Genomic DNA, 18,674 nt, shown 5'->3' with positions numbered 1-18,674 from the left:
GTCCACTTTCTCCACCTGCAACAAGTGTCAAGTCACCTGAGGACATCTGGACCCGTGGAGGAACAAGTCCTTCAGAATAAAAGCATAACAGAAGAAACGTCACCAAAGGAATAGACTTCAGTTTTATCTAAGTAACTGAAAATAAGAGTGACACAAAAAAACGTGTGTCGTTTGAAACTGCTGTTTTGAGAGCTACCATATAAATAAAGTAATTATCATTATGGTTGTTGTTGTTATTACTATGTATTTAGAGCACTGATGTTAACCTGTAATTGTAGATGTTTTCCTATTAGAGCTAAAAACAGAGTTGTTGTGGATAAATCAGATCGACCTCATGCTTCTCATTTTTGTTTATTTTTTATAGTTATCTCCTCAAGACGAGAGATCCCATATTGTGAGCCATTTAGAGCGTTTTAATTTGAAAATTAAACCATCCGGAAATCGATGTCCCTCTTATAGAGCTGTAAACTTGACGCCTGCACCTTCATTCCCTCCTCAGGCCTCCTCCCCTCCGGTGAACTCACCACCTACAAGTTTGACAGCTCGGCTCTTCTACTGCTCACACACACACACACTCCGCAGCAGCAACAGACACACACACAAACACACACAACCCTGAGCTCTCCTCCTTATTCCTCCCATTATTTATTTTGTTCTCATTTTTTTGTTGGACTATGTGCGTTTTGCGTCTCCAGCTGGATGTGAGGAATTTCATGTGTCCGTAGGCTCGGTCACTTCTCCTCTTTTTTTGGATCTTTTCTTTTTGTCCTTTTTGTTTGGCGTTGGTGTGAGTGTGTGTGGGTGTGTGGGTGTGTGAGTGTGTGTGTGTGTGGGTGAGTTATTCCTTCTCGTGGCTCGGGCGTCGTGAGGGATCTAAACATGTCGAAGAGCGCGGAGGAGGTGAACAAGCTCACCGAAGGCACGTACAAGGTGGGTGGGAAGACAACAGGTGCGAGGACAGGACACCTCCACACATGTGTCCTCCATGATCCCTGCTGTCCCGCAACTTTTCACTGTCAGAGACCCTTGAAAGCTGCTTGATAAGGAACCAGGCTCAGTTCATTCTGGTAGATTTCTGAGTTTCCATCTAACAGGGAATACAATCTGGAGTCGTAATAGATAGTTTATTCTAGGGGTCTTAGCTTTAAATTGACTGAACTGTTGTTTGTTTACCCCTGTGTCAGACTAATATCTAGATTATAGACAGTTTAAAGGGATGGTTCACCCAATAATGAAAACTCACTAATAATCCACTCCCCACTTTGCTGATGGGGGGGTGGGCGACTTTTGGAGATTGTGTTTGTGTGTGTTTACCCCTGAAACTCCAAAAGTGTTTTCTGGGCTCAAACACTACACCTAGTGTCTGTTTTTAAACAAATGAATGGGGTCTTAGCTTCACATAGACTGAACTGTTGTTTCTTTACCTCTGCATCAAAATAATATCTGGATTAGAGACAGTGTAAGAGCAGTTTGCTCTCTTAAGTAACTTTAAGTTTCAGGTTTTGAAGCAATAGCCCCACCCAATGGGAGTGCCATTTCCTCATAATACCGTGTCGCCGGTTGATCAGCATCATTTGAGCTGCTCAGTAATGTGTGTCATCCAGTGAGTAACCGGAATTCATTCACTGAGCATTTCAAAGTGTTTAGACAAAACAAACATGAGTTGCTACATTCACTGAACCCCACCAAAGAGCTGTAACTCAACAGGTGGGACAGAAGAGGAGATTTGAATGGTCTCCCCCCAGAAGCACTTGTCTATTCGTTTTGAATGGTTAGTGTGGGCTGCTGCTCTCGGGGACAGCCCCCACAGCTCCCACAGCTCCTTGTGCTGTGATGAAATGCAGGAAAGAGACTCCAGGTTTAATAATTTAGCTGGCTGAGTGTGTTCTGTGGTAAGATTATATAGCAAAGCTCCTCTGGCCCGCAGCTATAATCAACAGTTGTCCCACAGCGCTGTGTGTTTACACCAGTACACCAGCGAATGAGGGGAAGAGTCGCCGCTTTAGGTTTTTCTTTGTGTTTTAAATGACTTCACAGTTTCCGTATATATGGAGAGAACACTGAAACTAACTAGAAGACACAAGGTGTTGTGACAGCATCAGAGCGACAGCATCTTGTTTATGTATGTCTTTAGATGCTTTACTGAAGTTTGTATTCTTTTCCTGCACTCTGGACTTGGCTGAGACCGTTATCACCTCTCAGGAAGATGAGATATGGAGAGAGAATAGCCGACTAGTTTACCTAATCACAGAGATAAGTGCTCGGTGTAGCACCGGATTGTGGATGATAGTTCCAATCTGTGACATTGATCACAGAATGTTAAGAATAGACAGAGTCACGTCATACTGTTTTTTATCAAACCAAAAACCTCCCCATGCTGCATCTGGAATAAAACTAATTAATTTTCTATTGGGTTTAGTTTTCTCTCTTTCTTTCTCTGAGCGGTTTGTGACTTTCGTTCCTCATTTTGCTCGTTTCTCAACCACATTATACGAGCGATGATTCAAGACAAGACACTCCGGTGAAGCTTAGCCCAAAGGTCACCGGTCGTAGCTCCGGTTAATGAATAGTCTGCAGGGTTTAAGGTGAAGTAACTCCCATCCGATGTCACTCAGTCATGTAAACAGTCACCTAAGTATTAACCCACGTGTGTTTCAAACCACCCCCCCCCCCCCCCCCCCCCCCAAACAAACCTGTGAGACATTATAACAAACTGCATCACTTGTTTTTGTGTTGTTTTCCTCCCAGACTGTGATGGATCAGTTCAACCCAGGCCTGAGGAACCTGGTCAACATCGGCAAGAACTATGAGAAATCAGTGGCTGGTGAGTGTTTTTGAAAACATCTTCAACAGGTTTTTAGGCAGTCTCTGTTTTTCCCAAACTATCCTCACAAATGTTAATGATCGTTTTATCGTTTTCCCAGCAATGATCCTGGCGGGGAAGTTGTATTTTGATGCAATGTCGAAGATCGGGGAGAACGCTGCAGTGTCTCCTGTCTCCAGAGAATTAGGTAAGTCTCCACGCTGCCCTCTCCTCCTGCTCTCTCTCTCTCTTCTGGGATAAACTGTGGGAGGTCTGCAGACTGTGGAGATCATCCCTGCTCTCCCTCAAATAGCTGTTTATCTCACATGGCTCTCGGAGGAATGTATTATTGGTTTTCAGGAGGGCTTCAGGTCAAGTCTGGCAGTATTAGCTGAAACACTATTGTGCACACCAGACAAGTTACTCTTTATATAGAAGTTGTTCCAGTTCTAGGTCAGAGATACAAGACTGAATCTAGTGAGAAAACAAAAAGTTTGGAAAAATAAGCATTGGCTACACAACACAAAACCTAAAGATTAAGTTGATAATATATAGAACACAGATCCTGGGCGTTTTCATGGCTCAGACCACAGGATCGACCAACCGACCAATAAGATAGTCTGAACTCGGTCCAAATCCAACAAACTACGGTTCGGTTGGTTTGCAGTGAGAAAACATCCTTTTGGTTATTTCAGACCTTCAGACCAATTATAACACGATACGATTGACCAACGTTCATTTTGGTGGTTGTAAAACCATGATGATATTACACTGGCAACAAAGTGAACAGGGTCATTCCTTTTCTCTCTCTTCAAACGTAAAGAGTTGAGAAAAGACTTGTTTTCTATGCACTTTATTCAAAAAACTCAGCGTATACAACCACCTGACAGCGCCGATGTCAAAAGCACTAATGCAAAGTAAAGGTAGACGCAGAACAATTAAGTGATGATGACAGTAAGGACAATAATGAAATGAAGACGTGTAGTATTCTGACCTTAGTCACATTAGGTAGACATGTGTACATCTGTTAAAATAGCATTTTAACAGTCTATTGGAGGTTTTGCATCATTTTGTGCGAAAGTTACAAACACCCTTATGTCATAATCGTACTGTGCTCTGGAAGGTGTCAACAGGAATATGAATAAAATTGTCTATTAGCAACTCATCTAAACATCACAATCCGAACAATTGAGAATAAGGTCAATAGTCAGGATACCACTTTCCATGTAAACATGGTCACTGGTGCAGATGTGGCTGCTGTGGGTTCTTGTTCTGATGAAGGACGGTGAATGTGTGCTCTGTCAAAACGTCTTGTTGTCCTTGAACTACACAACCCGGTGAGCGCGGTCGCACAGCAGCAGGTTACGCTTTGATGAACGCCCGCTCGGCCCTTGTGATGGATGCACCGCTGCGTGTGTGACGAGCTTTAAAGAAACACAGCGTCAAAGATTTTGTTTGGTTCCCTGTTAGTTTCTCGCCGGCTCCCCAGGCGCCAGGCGGCTCCTGCAGACGCTCATTTGCAATCCAAAGAGCTCTGGGTTCCCGACCCGCCGTCACCAGAGGCTCGCTCGGATCTAACCACTGTATATACGTCTCTCCAGTCCCCTGCCGATTGGGAGCAGAACTGCTAATTAAATTCACCAGCACAATGGGAGGTGGCACCTGGTGCTGCACAGGTCTCAGTTTACCGGCACATGCAAAAGTAATTCCCCCCCCCCCCTTCCCTCCAAAAAACAAAATCGAAGAAGCACCCCCACCTCCTCCAGTGGGGACTTGAAAGGTGGTTGTAAAAGTTTGTGGTTTCACTTTGGATTCACGGAGCAACAGGATTATCTTCTGCTAAACAGTCAATCCACTTCTCAGTGTATTTAACCAGCTCTGTGTAAACCTCGCAAGTGGTTAGAAAACACACAGTATTGATTTGTGTATTGGTCCCAGCAGATAAAGATGTGCAGAGGTGGAGGTGGTGACTGTGGTTAGTGTAAGTTCAATGTGATCTTCCCACAGTGTGGACACAGGTATATTTGACTGCACGTGTAAACATCACATGGTGGAGGTGCTCTGTGGTCAGTGGTGTGTTATGAAATGTGACCGTGAAACAATCTCTCAGCCAGGCCAGTGTGTCTCATATGGAGAATGAATGTCAAGCACCTTGTTTTATTATATACTTAACTGATAAATAACACAAATTAATAAATCGACAGTTCAAACGTCATATGTTGCACGTCACCATTTTACTTCTGGGACTTTTCAGTGTGAAATACCAAACCACTACACCGTCGAAAATCACTTCTCCCTCGCTGCTGATTTCAGCGGCAAAGATCTAGTGATTTCTGGGGAAATTAAAATTGCAGTTTCATCTCGGTGAAGGTAGTAAACTTTAAAGACGTGCTATCGGATCAGAACATATTTTTGTGCACTCACTGGTGCCCCACCCCGGCATTTTCGTCAGTATCCGAAGAATTCCTTTCCCTCATTTAATGTCTGCATGCATTAAGATTAAGATGCATTTATTCGTCCCAAACACATGCACAGACATGCAAAGGCACACTCATGCAGGTAGGGGAATTTAACCTCTGCTTTTGACCCATCTGGTGCAGGACACACAGAGCAGTGAGCGACCATGTACGGCGCTCGGGGAGCAGTTGTTGGGGGAGTAAGGTGCCTTGCTCAGGGGCACTAGACAGGGTAGGGAGAATCCTCTTGGATTTTTTGACAGATCAATCCAGGTTCGTCTTTTGTTGTCTCTCCGTGGAGTCGAACTAGAGACGAACCAGAGACCTTCTCTGCCCATAGTCCAAGTTTCTGCCACTAGACCACCGCCTCTCCCATCCAGGGGTTGTTGTGGTGAGAGGAAAGTTCACAGTGAATCTGGTCCTGTTGAAATGTGCTTCCTGGGAGTGAAGAGGAAATGAGGGGAGGAACACAAACAAACTGCTGATTATCATCACGCTCCATATAAATAATTAAAATGCTATTTTTATCCCAAAATCTGATTTAATCCCCATTAGAAATTAGAAAACGATAGGGGGATAACGGACATGCCAGGGAAATGGTTGTGTGGTGTTGGTGTAGGAGGGTGGAGTCCTGATGTCCGGGCTCAGTCCCACTCACCCCTGAGCCGTGGATACACTCCACTACCCACTAATCCCTGCATGGGAGCGGCAGACAGAGAGAGGGACACTCTGGTCTCATGACAGATCAGTAGTCTGAGTCATTACGGGGGATTATGTTGAGCAATGGGTGATTAAATACACGTTGCAAAAAGTCATCTAATCTAGCCAGGCCTGTGAACCTCACTGCATTGTAAGGGGAAATCCACGTCCCTATAACCAGTCCGAACGCCCACAGCCTGTGGCAAAAGACGCTGGGAGGATTTCAGGAGTTTGATCAGAGTCTGTGCACTTTGCCTCGGAGCCGGCTCGTGGACGTAGTGATCTTACCCCGTCAGAAACCCGAGCTCCACTGACGCGTAGCTCACCAGAAACCAGATACTCTTGAGAGGCACTGGAGGACCTGTGCACCTCATCCTACCTACCAGCTTTAACTCCTCTATTCTCCTTCCTCCTTGCTCCTCCTCCACCTCGGCCACAAGTCAAAGGTCAACTGTTCTTTTGTTCAGGAAGCCCGTTTTATCTGATTTGTTTCATTCTCTGGTCAAACAAGGAAAGAAGAAAGAAAGGTGAAAGACCAGGAGGTAGAGACGCACCTAGTTTAGACCTCGTTGTTTTCAGTCTTTATAACCTGTAACTCTTTCAGGTCAAAATAAGTCTCAGTGATTCTGTAAAGTAAAATATTTTTGAGGGTTTTTCTTAGAATATTGACAGAAGCTCCTCACACAAAAAACACAGCCAGTCTGCAGGGAATTTAATCTCCTCCTATTCTGTCCCTTTACAGCAGAAATGGCTTTGTAGATGCTTAATAGACACAAGCACACACACTGACACACACACACATACACACGCACATTGTCCTTCAATGGACCGTCAAATGGCATCACGCCCACTTTACGTAATCTAAGCAGGTTTGCATGGTGGGTCAGGTGGCGTAAGAACTGTGGGCCGCTTTGCAGCCGACCAAATAATTACATTTTTTTGCCAAATTCAGCTTCTGTTTATGCCACTGAGAACTTGACTCTATATTATTTTCTTCATTTTGTCTTTGCTTGCTCATCTTTATCTCAGGCCCGACGGCTCGTGTCACAAGGATGGAGCCTGATGAAATCATTTTAACAGAATATCCTCTGCCTTCAAGTCATCCTTGTTTGTGGGATGGATTTATGTTTTAATGAAAAAGCAGAGGCAAAGTCTTTTCCTTTCTACAGACGTTCATGCACAAACACACTCTCTCCTGTGGGCTGAAGTAGCCTATCAGACCAGCAGAAACCAGGACTTACAGTAAAGAACTGTGCACACACACACACACACACACACACACACACACACAGCTATAATCAGGTATCAGTTGTAGGCTTCTGGAGAATGAAGATACAGGGATTTGTGTAGTTTACTTAGGAAAGGAAGCCCAAACAGGCTCATTCAGAAGGTCAGAGGACGTCAGCTGAGTATGGGCGGTCCTTCATATCTTCTCTCCTGAACTTCGAGCTGACTGCTTGTCAGGATCTCCGAGGACGGGTGTTAACACCAGGTCCGATCAGGGTCTGAGAGCCGCTCTTGCTGATGAACTGAATCCGAACGGACGCTAAACTACAAAAATAACAACTGCACCTTAGAGACGAGTTTGCTTCCCCTGTTCCTCTGGCCCCGTGCGTGTCCGAGGTGAACTTCCAAGTTTCTGAGTTTTTTCTCATTTGCGTTACAGCGGCTTCACTTCTCAAGGCTGCTGAATTGTCAGCTGCTGCCTTTTGTGTGTGTGTGTGTGACTCACAGCTCCTGCCCCTGTGTGCGCAAAACATAAAACTGCCTCCACTGAGCCGAGTGTGTGTGTGCAGCCAGGACTCCAGACCCTCTCACGTCCCGGGTGAACAGGCAGCCTGGTCTTCATCCTGTGGGTTTAACTTGGCTCACACATCACGACACGTCTTTGGCCCTCGCACCTTGCTCAATCGTGCGCGTCTGTTGCCCGGCAACGTTTAGTGCCGATTGTGTCAACAGTAAACAAAAGAGAGCGGGAGCTGCAGGAGCGCGGCTGTTGATTCACCGTGACGTTTTCCCCCTCAGACGCCCGAATGCAGTCGGTTACATGACACATTTGCATCGGCCTTATCCAGATACAGTGATAGATACGTCGATGACTCACGACTTTTGTGTCTGGCAAACAAAACCAGTCGGTCAGGTACTCGACTCCACGGCTGCCCCGATGCTGTTAAGACGTGGTTCTTGTTGTAAGAGAAGGGGACTTTGAGGTCGGAAGTGTTTGAGGCCAGGGCAGTTACAGGAGCCTGCTCTAACTTTGAACATGGCGTTCTCTGGTGTCACGTGACTTCCCTCTTTCATCCGTCTCCACCCTTTATTTTCATCTCAGTTTCTCTTTTTCTGTCCAGCGGCCATTTCATCTCTTTCCCTCAATAGCTCCTTTTCCCATTTTTTACTACACGTTGACACAGCTCATCTAACCCCCCCCCCCCCACTCCCCCCCCCTCCTCAGTCTAGGTTCTCCTGCCCAATGAAAGGGCAGATTTACTGTTGTGCCCTTCACCTGCTGAGCCGTTTGAACTGTGCTGAGTTAAAAAGAAGAGCCACTGTTACAGAGGTGGAGCAGGCGCGGTGTCGGGTGGGCGGAGCAGAGCCCGGAAGGGAAGGGCAGTGTTTACGTTCTGGTGAATGTACAGGACATAGTGATGCATCAGACCAGGAGCCTACTGAACACCTGTCAGGTTCACGCCTTGAATCGTCACACTTCAGACGGTTGTTGAGTAAAGAAAACTGCACTGGGGTTTTTCCCACTGAACTCACGGCTGCTTTTTAAATATTGACTCATGAATCTTCTCCTTTATTTTGCAGCATTGGTCTTCAGCGTCTTATCTCCAAACATCCGAATGAACTGTCTACGTGCAGAAGCCACTGTGTGTGCACAGTGGAAAATCTGTTGTCTCGCTGTTGTCTCACTGTTGTGTTACTGCTCCCGCCTCCCAGTAGAGTACAGCTGGAGACTGGATGCTCTGTGTCGCGACCTTCACCCGCTGTACACGGAAAAATAAATTCCCTTCGGAGAGAAGTAGATTGCTGTAAATAAGTCACGACGTGAAGTCTCAACTTCCCCCTCTTGACAATTTCCATCCTGTCATATCTGAGATGTGACAGGATCCAGTAGACAGAACGTTTGCATATGTAATGTATACTATATGATCCTGCATGCACAGAAAACAAAACCCAACATATTCAGTACACTTGATATTTTTGGCTGTGAACCAACCTGAAGCCGCTGTGGTCTCCTCATCGCTTTTCTTTTGCTTCCTGCAATAAAGTGACTCACCATGCGCACTAACACATGTAATCAGAGTTACTGACCCACACAAATTTAGTGCACACACACTAAATGTTCGACCAGGATGTTGAGGCCACGTGGTTCAGACCAGGGTCCCTGATTTTAACCATGAAAGATGGGTTCACTCTTATTACCTTTCACTGAGGAAGGTCAGGATCACCACCAGGAAGTCCATGAAACTTGGTGGTATCATGTTTTTGATCATAGCCATATTTAAATGACTGATATCTATGAGATTGTGCAGCTTGGGTCAGTTAGTATTCTTTCACACAGTCTGGAAAGTTTGGATATTTTCTTGAAAGTTTCTAGAGTTACTTGTATGTCATTGGACAAACTGTTCCTATTAGACCCCGAGTGAAATGTCTCGAAAATTCACAGTTGATAACAAAAGCCCCAAAAAGCTGCAAATATCCTGGAATGAAAAAGATGAGCCCGAGACACCAACAAGGATGTCGACGAGACTCGAGAGGCGTCAGTGTTGTTCTGCTGTGAAGAAAAAAAATTGCTTTTGGAAATTGAAATCGGTCAATTTTATCAAATTTTCCAGACATTTTCTGGAGTTTATGTCTGGCTTAACAGAAGCCCTTTGGCTACTGTAAAATAATTTATATGAATTGTTATAAATGCGGCTAACTTTATAATGAGTCACTTTCATTCTATATGTTTGTTTTTGTGAAACAAGTTTCTGTGATTTTAAGTGTGATCGTAATGATTTAAGATTTGTGCAGCCGTGTTCTGTGTACACTTTACCACCTCATGGTCGTAACTCATTAATCCTAATTCTATAGATTTGTGAGCAGCAGCAGACAGAAGGTTATAACTTGTGGTTTCCTTCCATATAAGCTCTTTTTGATAAGCCGAGCACCAGGTGGTCCAGTTTTTCTGGTCCAGGCACGTGTGATGTTTTTTTTAAGCGCAGGAAATCTTTTGAAACAGAATCAACAGCCGCTGACATTTGACTGTGTTGAGGTCACAGTTGACGCTCAGTATAATGCCTTCGACTCATTGTTATTGTACAATGTGTTGCACAATATCTTCAAATTACGCCGTCGTCTCTGTTCAGCAAAGGAACCACTTGTATTTAATCTGTTGTGTTTCTCTTCTTGTCGGCAGGTGTTGTGCTGATGGAAATCTCCGAGGTCCACAGGAAGGTTCATCTCGAGCTGGAGGAGAATGTAAGTGCTCGATGTGTTGTTTCTCTCATGTGCGTTTGCTTCCGGCGGATTCCTGTGTAACATGATTGCTGTGTAATTGTGTGTCGCCTCACCCCAACGCACTACACACTGTCACTCTCTGAGCCTGTCTTTCAACACACACACACACACAAACACGGGTGAAAGCCTCAGTTCACCAAGCACCGTTTAGCAGCGCACACTCCCTTGACAGACACTGCACCCCCACCCGCCTACCTCAGCTACAGTAGCAGTGGCAGGATGGATGAGGGAAAGCAAGCAGCTGCAGGAGGAAGGGAAACAACAGGTTTGGGTTGTTGGTTCATTTCCTTGCTGAGAACAGGGGGCAGGCCTCAACACGTCCTGGGAAAGCACCAGCTGGACCAGTTACGGTTTGGTGCATTGAGAAATCACGCTCACGCAACAGGATGATTAGTTTTCTTTCCTGATCTGTTTATTTAATTTTCATTGTTTCAGTCATAAACAGGATAAAAGCCCAATGGCTGTTCCAAAAGCCCAAGATACTGTCTCTACCTCTTAAAGACTAATTCAAACTCTGTGGTTTGTTTGATTAGTTTATCAAAGTACTTATTTAACTACTTATTGATCCTTTATGTAGCCAGTGGGATACACTTTCTTTTCTGCCAGCAAATCCTGGTCAAGATCAGCAGCAATAATCCCCCCAAAAAATTAAAAATGATCAAGAACCATTAATTATTCTATGAGAGAAAAAAAGTTTTAAAGCAGTTTTTTAATCAAAGATAAAGAACTTTTCAAAAGAACTTCTTGGTTTTTTTGCTTAATCCTGTTAACTGACAAACAAACACCGAAAAAAATATTTGTATTTGTATTCGGGCAAGTATTGTCTCATCAATCAAAATTGTACGTTCAATAAAAAAGGACGTTATGAGAACTTGTAAATACCTGAAGTTTTCTATTTTGCACATGATTGTATATTTCTTGCATCTCGAGATCTACCTGCCGACATGTTGCACCAGCTTCGTGCTCTGGAAAACAAACAAGACCACAGCTTGAAAATAACCAGTTAGAGCTGAACTGTGGGTCAGAACATTTGCGCGGCGTTCCTCTGAGACACACTGCTGCTAACAGCGTCAGTGGGTGGGCTGCCATGTTAATGGACTCCAGTTGGTGACTCACAACATTAATTCAGCTCGTCTGCTTTGGTAAGGGTTTGTGTGTCTGTGTGTCTGTGTGTCTGTGTGTCTGAGTGTCTGTGTATATGTGTGTCTGTGTGTCTGTGTGTCTGTGTGTGTGTGTGCGCGCGGCAAGGTGTCTGTGGTCATCTGTGCCAGTTCAGTCACGGGGTCTTTCACTTTATTGATCTGCCCCGTGTGGGTGCGGTCACTGCATGGCGACAAGGCGGCAGCGGTGGTGGGCGTGCTTCAACACCCTCACAGTAATGAGAGAGAGAGAGAGAGAGAGAGAGAGAGAGAGAACTGTGGGTATTCCCACGCTTCGTTTCTGACTCATTCATAAACGCAACTTGGATAGGGCGGTCACCCCCGCACACAATCGCCCATACACTCCATATGGTCACTCTTCATTTCTCTCTTTGAGGGATATTCCCCGTGTCCCTGTGTCATCAAATCTGACCAACTGTTCCACTCCGTCTGTCCGTCTGTCAATCAAGGTTCTAATCAGCTGTTTGTCTTCTTCCCCTCTCTCTCTCCCACCCCCCCCCCCCTCTCTCCCTCCCTCCTCCTCACCCAAAGTTCAAGAGGTTCCACAGGGAGATAATAACCGAGCTGGAGAAAAAGACAGAAATGGACGTCAAATACATCACAGTGAGTTGTTGTGTGTGTGTGTGTGTGTGTGTGTGTGTGTGTGTGTGTGTTATTCTTTCAAACCTGACAGCAAACCTGATAATGTGATTCGTGAGTTTTTAAATGTAGATGTTGAGTCAAGTGTATTTTGCAAACCAAAGTGCTGATATGTCACATGTCCAAACCCCGGAGACAGGATACGTGGGCGAGTTTACTTTTTAGATCATTAATTAGCCACTTAATCGAAATTGCAAATAGGTATTGAGCTGTCGTTAAAGTGCAAACTCACTTTTATTGATCTGGAGTTCCAGCGTTCACACGTTTGTGTTTCCTCTGCGTCAGGCCACGTTCAAGAGGTATCAGATGGAGCACAAGATGAAGCAGGACTCTCTGGAGAGGTCCCAGTCGGAGCTGAAGAAGCTCAGAAGAAAGAGCCAAGGCAAGAACGCCAACAAGTACGAGAGCAGGGAGAGCGAGGTGAGATGAACGTAGAGACAAGGTATAGATACGTGACCCACACATGGATGCTCTTTCTTTGACACACACACACACACACACTCACACACAGTTTCTTCATATGTGCACACAGACATAATTACAAGGACACTCAATCATTCACAAACCTTGACACCTGAGACGCACCATGTCAAAGCCAGTGTAACACTAGTGGGGGGGCAAAGTATGAAGTGTCCTCTCTGTGCAGTCATGAAGGAGAGGAAGATCTCTGTTTGTTGTTGCCCGCCTGCGACTTCAATGCAATCCTCTCATGCACCACCGTGCTCCACCCGCATGCACACCGGACATGTTCGTGCACGGGCCAGCAAAACAATGAGCCGCGTTTGAATTTGAGCAGAGCTACCACTGGATAAAAGATACCGTGCAAGCCAGAGAATTATCTGCACACAAGCGAACTGGCATTCAGAGCAACACTTGGCTTGCATGCAGCAGTATGAGTCGTGTTGGACGTCTGAGACATGTTTGGTTAATGCAGAACTTTGGCTGCCCTCTTTAAATATTCCCGCGTAGGTTTATATCTAAGCCTGGTGGGTTGTGTGAGTCAGCCTCCTTTGCAGAACCACACAGTAGAGTGATTTTGAACTTAATATTCTTGCAGCAATCTAGTTTGTGTATTCAAATATGCCCAGGCCCTGAGGCAGTCAAAAGAATCCTTGTCCAATTATTACCTTCGTTTGGGCCTTTTCGTCTGCTTTCATTTATTTGTTTATCTGTTAGTTAGTGGGTCTATGCAAAAAATAATAAGACAAATTAACACAAAACTTGGTGGAAGGATGGATTTTGTGTCCTTTTTTTGTTTTTCACTTTCTTTAGGGTTTTTCTTGATAGAAATCAAATCAGACATGTTTTAAGAGACTGATAAATATGACTGTGCGCAATTGTTGGGCCTTGGTTTTGCTCCAGTTGTGTCTTGGCCCCAGTCTGCAGATAATACAGATCATACATGGTCTATCATGTATAAATAATCCACTTTAATTTCGTTGTTGTTACCATATGGTTTAGTTAATTGTACACAATGAATCTCAGTGGAATGTGGAGTCATTACAGCCAGTTTCAGGTGTCATTATGGGATGCCGCCGCGCCCTGTCGGTGACACTGCGGATGAATTTGATCTGAAAGCTGCGACCCCGAGGGCAAAACAGCAGCAGCCGCAGATTTTACATAACCTGCCCGACATCGATCCCGTCAGGCAGCCTGTTCACCTGGGTGTGTGTTTGTGTTTGTGTGCATCGGTGAATGTGGAAGGGTTGTGTGTGTTCTGCCTGCAAGGTCAAGCCTGTATGTGAGCTTGGCAGAGGGAATGGCTACACTGACGCACAAACACACACACACATTGAAAATTACAGAGAAATAGATGGAGAGAGATTTACAAATATAAACAAGTTTCATATCTCACATGGAATCAAAAATACTGTGTAGAGAGCTTATTACACTTTAATTGTATATATATGCTATGATCTATAGCTGAAGCGATTACTCCCTTTATACACTTTTTAACTTATAGGAAAAAATTAACGGCTATTTATATAATCAATTAATTGCTTCGGTCATTTTTTATGACTCGTTTTAGCCTCTGACATGTGAGGATTCATTTAGTTTCCCTCATAAATTTCCACTTTTTCCTTCCACTGTTTATGCATGAATAAAACTTTGACACATGACCTCATCCTTGAGTCGCCTCAGGTAGATTTTCATATTTAATGGTGAGAGAACCATCCCCATGATCCCAAGCTGCTTCACCACAGAATCAAACTCATTCTTTGGTTGTTGTTTTCATTTAAAGACCCCTTGCAGCCTATCTTGCATATTTAACATTCATTTAACAGAAATTATAGACACATTTCTCTTGTCTTTTTCCTTTTATACCATTATTTTGTTTTTTGTTTTTTCCCCATCACCTCTTTCCTCCCTTACCTTCCCACCAGGCTGAGATCTGGGAGTATTAGCTCGCTGCTGTGCTCACGTCTCTGATTTAAGGCCAGGTATTAAGGATTTAGATCCCTGACAGACACAGAGATGGTCCAGCAAGCAGACAGACAGACAGACAGGGTGTCAGGAGCTTAGCAGCCGCTGATTCGCTGTTCACCGAAGAGACTTCAAAGCTGCAGAGCGATCTGTCAAAAAGTCCAGACAAGGTTGTTTTTTTTTTTAAGTGGGAGAGCCTCCACAGCTGTCAAACCATTGATTAAAAGACTCACCAAGAAATAACCAGCCCAGGTTTTCTCTCCCTGTCGACGGGATTAAGATTGAGACGTGTATCAAGACTCTTACGTGTCAAAGAGAGCACTGTGTTTATTCTCAATCTCCCCATTTCCATCCCTCTCTTTCTTTTACATATAGCTCTCAGGTAAACAGGTTATCCATAGCAACAGGCCAGCTGCAGTGTTTATAGATGAAAAGTGATTAAGAGGGTGTGTCTGTGTCTGTGTGTGTGTGTGTGTGTGTGTGTGTGTGTGTGTGTCTGTAACATTTCACACCCCCCCTTGTTCGTTTCTCATCCACTTGTTAGTACAAATTATGCCGCCCACCTCCACAGTTCTGGAAAGGTGTGCACTCTCTTGTCGTGTTTTTTCCCCCTCGTTTTTTCTCTCCCTCACTTCTGTTTATTTCTAAATTTCTTTACTGCCATGTTAAACAAGAGCAGTTGATGCTCTTGTATGCCAAAATGAAACGAAGGAATAGACTGAAGAATTGTAAGAACTTTAGACACATGCGATACGCTTGCTTATTAACTTCAAGCCCTGTGATTAGATTAAACACCTCAATTAGCTTAATGAATGGAGCCACTGTGGCACACGTTGACTTGTGGGAAACACGCTTGCATTTTTAATTACATAGATTACATTTATTAAATAAAACTTTAAAATGAAACATTCCCGTAATTTAACCACTAGATGATTTATTTATCTACTGAAATAAAGGGGACTGAGACAACACCCCTCTCTCACTCCACATACTTTAACATGTTAATGTTTCAACACATTTCTGCTGCAAATTAATGATTTTTATAAATGAACTTGTTTCCTCACAACACCACCTTCTGTCGGAGATGAGGGCGGGATGCCAGAACTCTTTAAACCAAAATGACAGACACTGACCGTCTGTCACAGTTGAACTGACCGTCAGCCGCACCGGGAGAAATCCTGCCCACGTCTGTGACCTGTTAAAACATCCGTATAGATTTTACGAGTCACCACAGGAGGCCAGGATTCGAGATAAACTTGGTAGATGCAAGTTTGATCTGACATCATATTTACAGATCGCTGAATTGATAATGAAGCAGCAAAACTTGCTCTGAGAGCAGCAGGGGCAGATTATTGAATGTCCCAGTAGGGAATACAAACACTCGGGGACAATAGGAGAGGATGTGATGGGGGAGCAAATGGGCAGAAATTCTAATTAGACTTTTATTTCTGCTTTTATTTGTGTGGGTGTGATTATTTGCTGGGTGAAATTTTCATCGGCTCCTTTGTTGACACAAATGGGAGCCAGGGTTCATGTGAGGACTTCCTGGAATTGTTTGTACAGCGGTGATATCACTCTGCTGGGAGTAACTTAGCTGTTGTCACTAAACACACAGACACAGGTCTACACAGTTTATGTTTCCAGTTTCCCACTGGAGTTAGATTATATTTAAGGTCATTTTTAAATCCGTTCTAACAGTTTTTATATGTTTTTAAGTATTTCTGTGTATGAGTTGTTACACCCAAAGGAACCTTTTTAAATAAATATCTTAGGTTAGATAATTGTAATTGTCTTACGCCATAATTTGACACTCCATATAAATAAGTGGAGTCATTAAAACTCTCCTACCAGGTGGCTGCCACATGTCCGTGCAGAGTATGTTTCCCGGCACTCAGGTGACACATGAGAGGAGAAGCTGAACGTTTTGCAGATGCGTGCATTTCCTCAGACTCCTGTTGAATTAAGCCCTCGGCCATTTTGAGGATTTATCAGATAAGGAGGGTTGTGCGAGCTGAATAGAGAGGGGGTGTGCGGCGCCATTGTGTTCACATCCGTTAGCAGGTGTGCCCATTCCAGCCGGTCGGACGAGGAAGACAATATGGATCCCACGTGAAACAAATGGCTTCGCTATAAGAAACTGTCTTTTTGTGTTTCTCTGAATCTGTACTTCTCATATTATTTCACTCGTATCTCCTTTTACTACAGTAACAAAACTCTGCACATAGCTTCTTTGTGTTTGTTCTTTTTTTTTCAATAGACATGTCAAACCCACCGAGCTATACTATAGATGTTGAAATAAGTTTTTAGATTTAGTAAGAGGATCAAAGCTGGAGAGGAGTATCGGATTTCCGAAAGGGTCCAGACACTTTGATGCACATGGACACGCATGCACAGTGGAGATAAGACTGACCCTCTCCCTCCTGTGGCTCTGTCCTTTCTCTAAACACGGACCACGGCCCAATCAGCCAACTCTAGTCTAATAATACCTGTTCTGCAAGACAGAGATTAGGATGTTCAGAAAGGAATTGTGCTCCTTTCATATCGTTTGCCCTTGTTGATTTGCGTACAGGTTTTGCAGTGAAAGGGCTTAAATGGCCGCCAACCATGTGCACAGGGTGATAAGACAACATGGTGATCTATGGCAACAACATGTCTTATAAATGAAAGAACATTTACCCATTCAGAGAGACCGAAATTGTATTTGCTTTTGCACATATGCATGGACGTGTGAGGTATTGTACTTGGATGACGTTCGAGTAAATCACTTGAGTTTGCATGTGTGTGTTTATGTGTGTGTGTGTTTGTGTGTGTGTGTGTGTGTGTGTGCGTCGTCAGTGCCTGGAAACGTTGATGAGCCGTCAGATGGACATGCAGTTGTTCGTTGCAGACGGCTGCAAGGAGGCCATGCTGGAGGAGAAGAGACGCTTCTGTTTCCTGGTGGACAAACACTGTATGTTCTCCTACCAGACCGCCTCCTTCCACGACAAGGTACACCCGCTCCAAACCCACAGGAGTATCTCACCGACATGTTTTCTGACCTTGAAAGTTTGTCGTTACTGTGCAGGAAAAAAAAACTTCAACCATTTTGAATCTGATCAAAATCTGCAGCCAGAGCAATATATTACAAAACTGCATGGTGTTACCATAGTGATGGGAATGCGTGCACAGCGATGATTACTCATTTTTCCTTTTGATGTATTTTTGTCTTGTCCGCGCCGGCTGGACAGGCCAGAGACATACTGACGGCGAAGCTGAGCACTTGGCAGGACCAGTGCAACGACGCCACCGACATGCCCGAGAGCATCTTGTCCATGATCGAGGGGCTGCGGATGCCGGTCACCATCACGCCCATGCCCTCTCCCTCCCCGTCTATGCGCAGCCTGGTATGATATAGAAAGAAATACCAACAACAAATACTTCAAGATCTTAGTCTAGTAAAGATATTGTGTAAGTCATTCAGACCGGTTGGGTGACAGAGAGTTATTTTGATGTACTGGCCTCACACTTGCTAACATGCTAACATGCTAACGTTCTGATTGATGCAGAACATTATCGCCCCTGTGGCTCCACCTGTGAAGCCTCAGACCAGCCCTCTGGCGAACATGTTCACGCAGGAGAAGAAAACTTCGCCTGTAGCCACCATCACCAACAACAGCAGCACAGGTGATGAGGACCTCTGATGTTCCTTCGAGCTTGAGAGTGCACATGAAATATGACTGTTTCTGAAATTGGGCCTAGAAATCCGAAAACCGTTCTTCCTTCCTCTGATTCCAGATCATGTGAACAATGAGGAGAACAACCTCGCCAGGTCTGTGTCCATGGGGGCGGGCCTCAACCATGTGGTGAAGAGGCCTCGCGTGCGCACCATCTTCCCTCACACCGCCGGCAACAACAGCACGCTGCTCAGCTTCGACGAGGGCGACGTCATCGTCCTGCTCATCCCCGACGAGAAAGACGGCTGGATGTACGGTGAACTGGAGAAGAGCG

General features: G+C 44.6%; 1 protein-coding gene across 1 annotated transcript in view; it reads left to right on the top strand.

Moving 5' to 3' along the window:
- The first annotated feature begins 539 nt into the window (after window positions 1-539).
- LOC133971298 (brain-specific angiogenesis inhibitor 1-associated protein 2-like protein 1) overlaps window positions 540-18,674 on the top strand; it is a 26,416-nt gene continuing 8,281 nt past the window's right edge. The window contains exons 1-10 of the mRNA XM_062408592.1: window positions 540-930; window positions 2,749-2,824; window positions 2,925-3,011; window positions 10,364-10,425; window positions 12,156-12,227; window positions 12,549-12,683; window positions 17,523-17,675; window positions 17,915-18,070; window positions 18,233-18,350; window positions 18,462-18,674. Coding sequence (XP_062264576.1) covers window positions 880-930; window positions 2,749-2,824; window positions 2,925-3,011; window positions 10,364-10,425; window positions 12,156-12,227; window positions 12,549-12,683; window positions 17,523-17,675; window positions 17,915-18,070; window positions 18,233-18,350; window positions 18,462-18,674 — 1,123 coding nt within the window. The 5' untranslated portion in view covers window positions 540-879. The remainder of the gene's footprint in view (window positions 931-2,748; window positions 2,825-2,924; window positions 3,012-10,363; window positions 10,426-12,155; window positions 12,228-12,548; window positions 12,684-17,522; window positions 17,676-17,914; window positions 18,071-18,232; window positions 18,351-18,461) is intronic.

The sequence above is a fragment of the Platichthys flesus genome, chromosome 16 (genome assembly GCF_949316205.1).
Source record: "Platichthys flesus chromosome 16, fPlaFle2.1, whole genome shotgun sequence".
Classification (NCBI taxonomy): Eukaryota; Metazoa; Chordata; class Actinopteri; order Pleuronectiformes; family Pleuronectidae; genus Platichthys; species Platichthys flesus.
The sequence above is the reverse complement of the archived record's forward strand: the minus strand, read 5'-3'. Positions and strand labels throughout refer to the sequence as shown.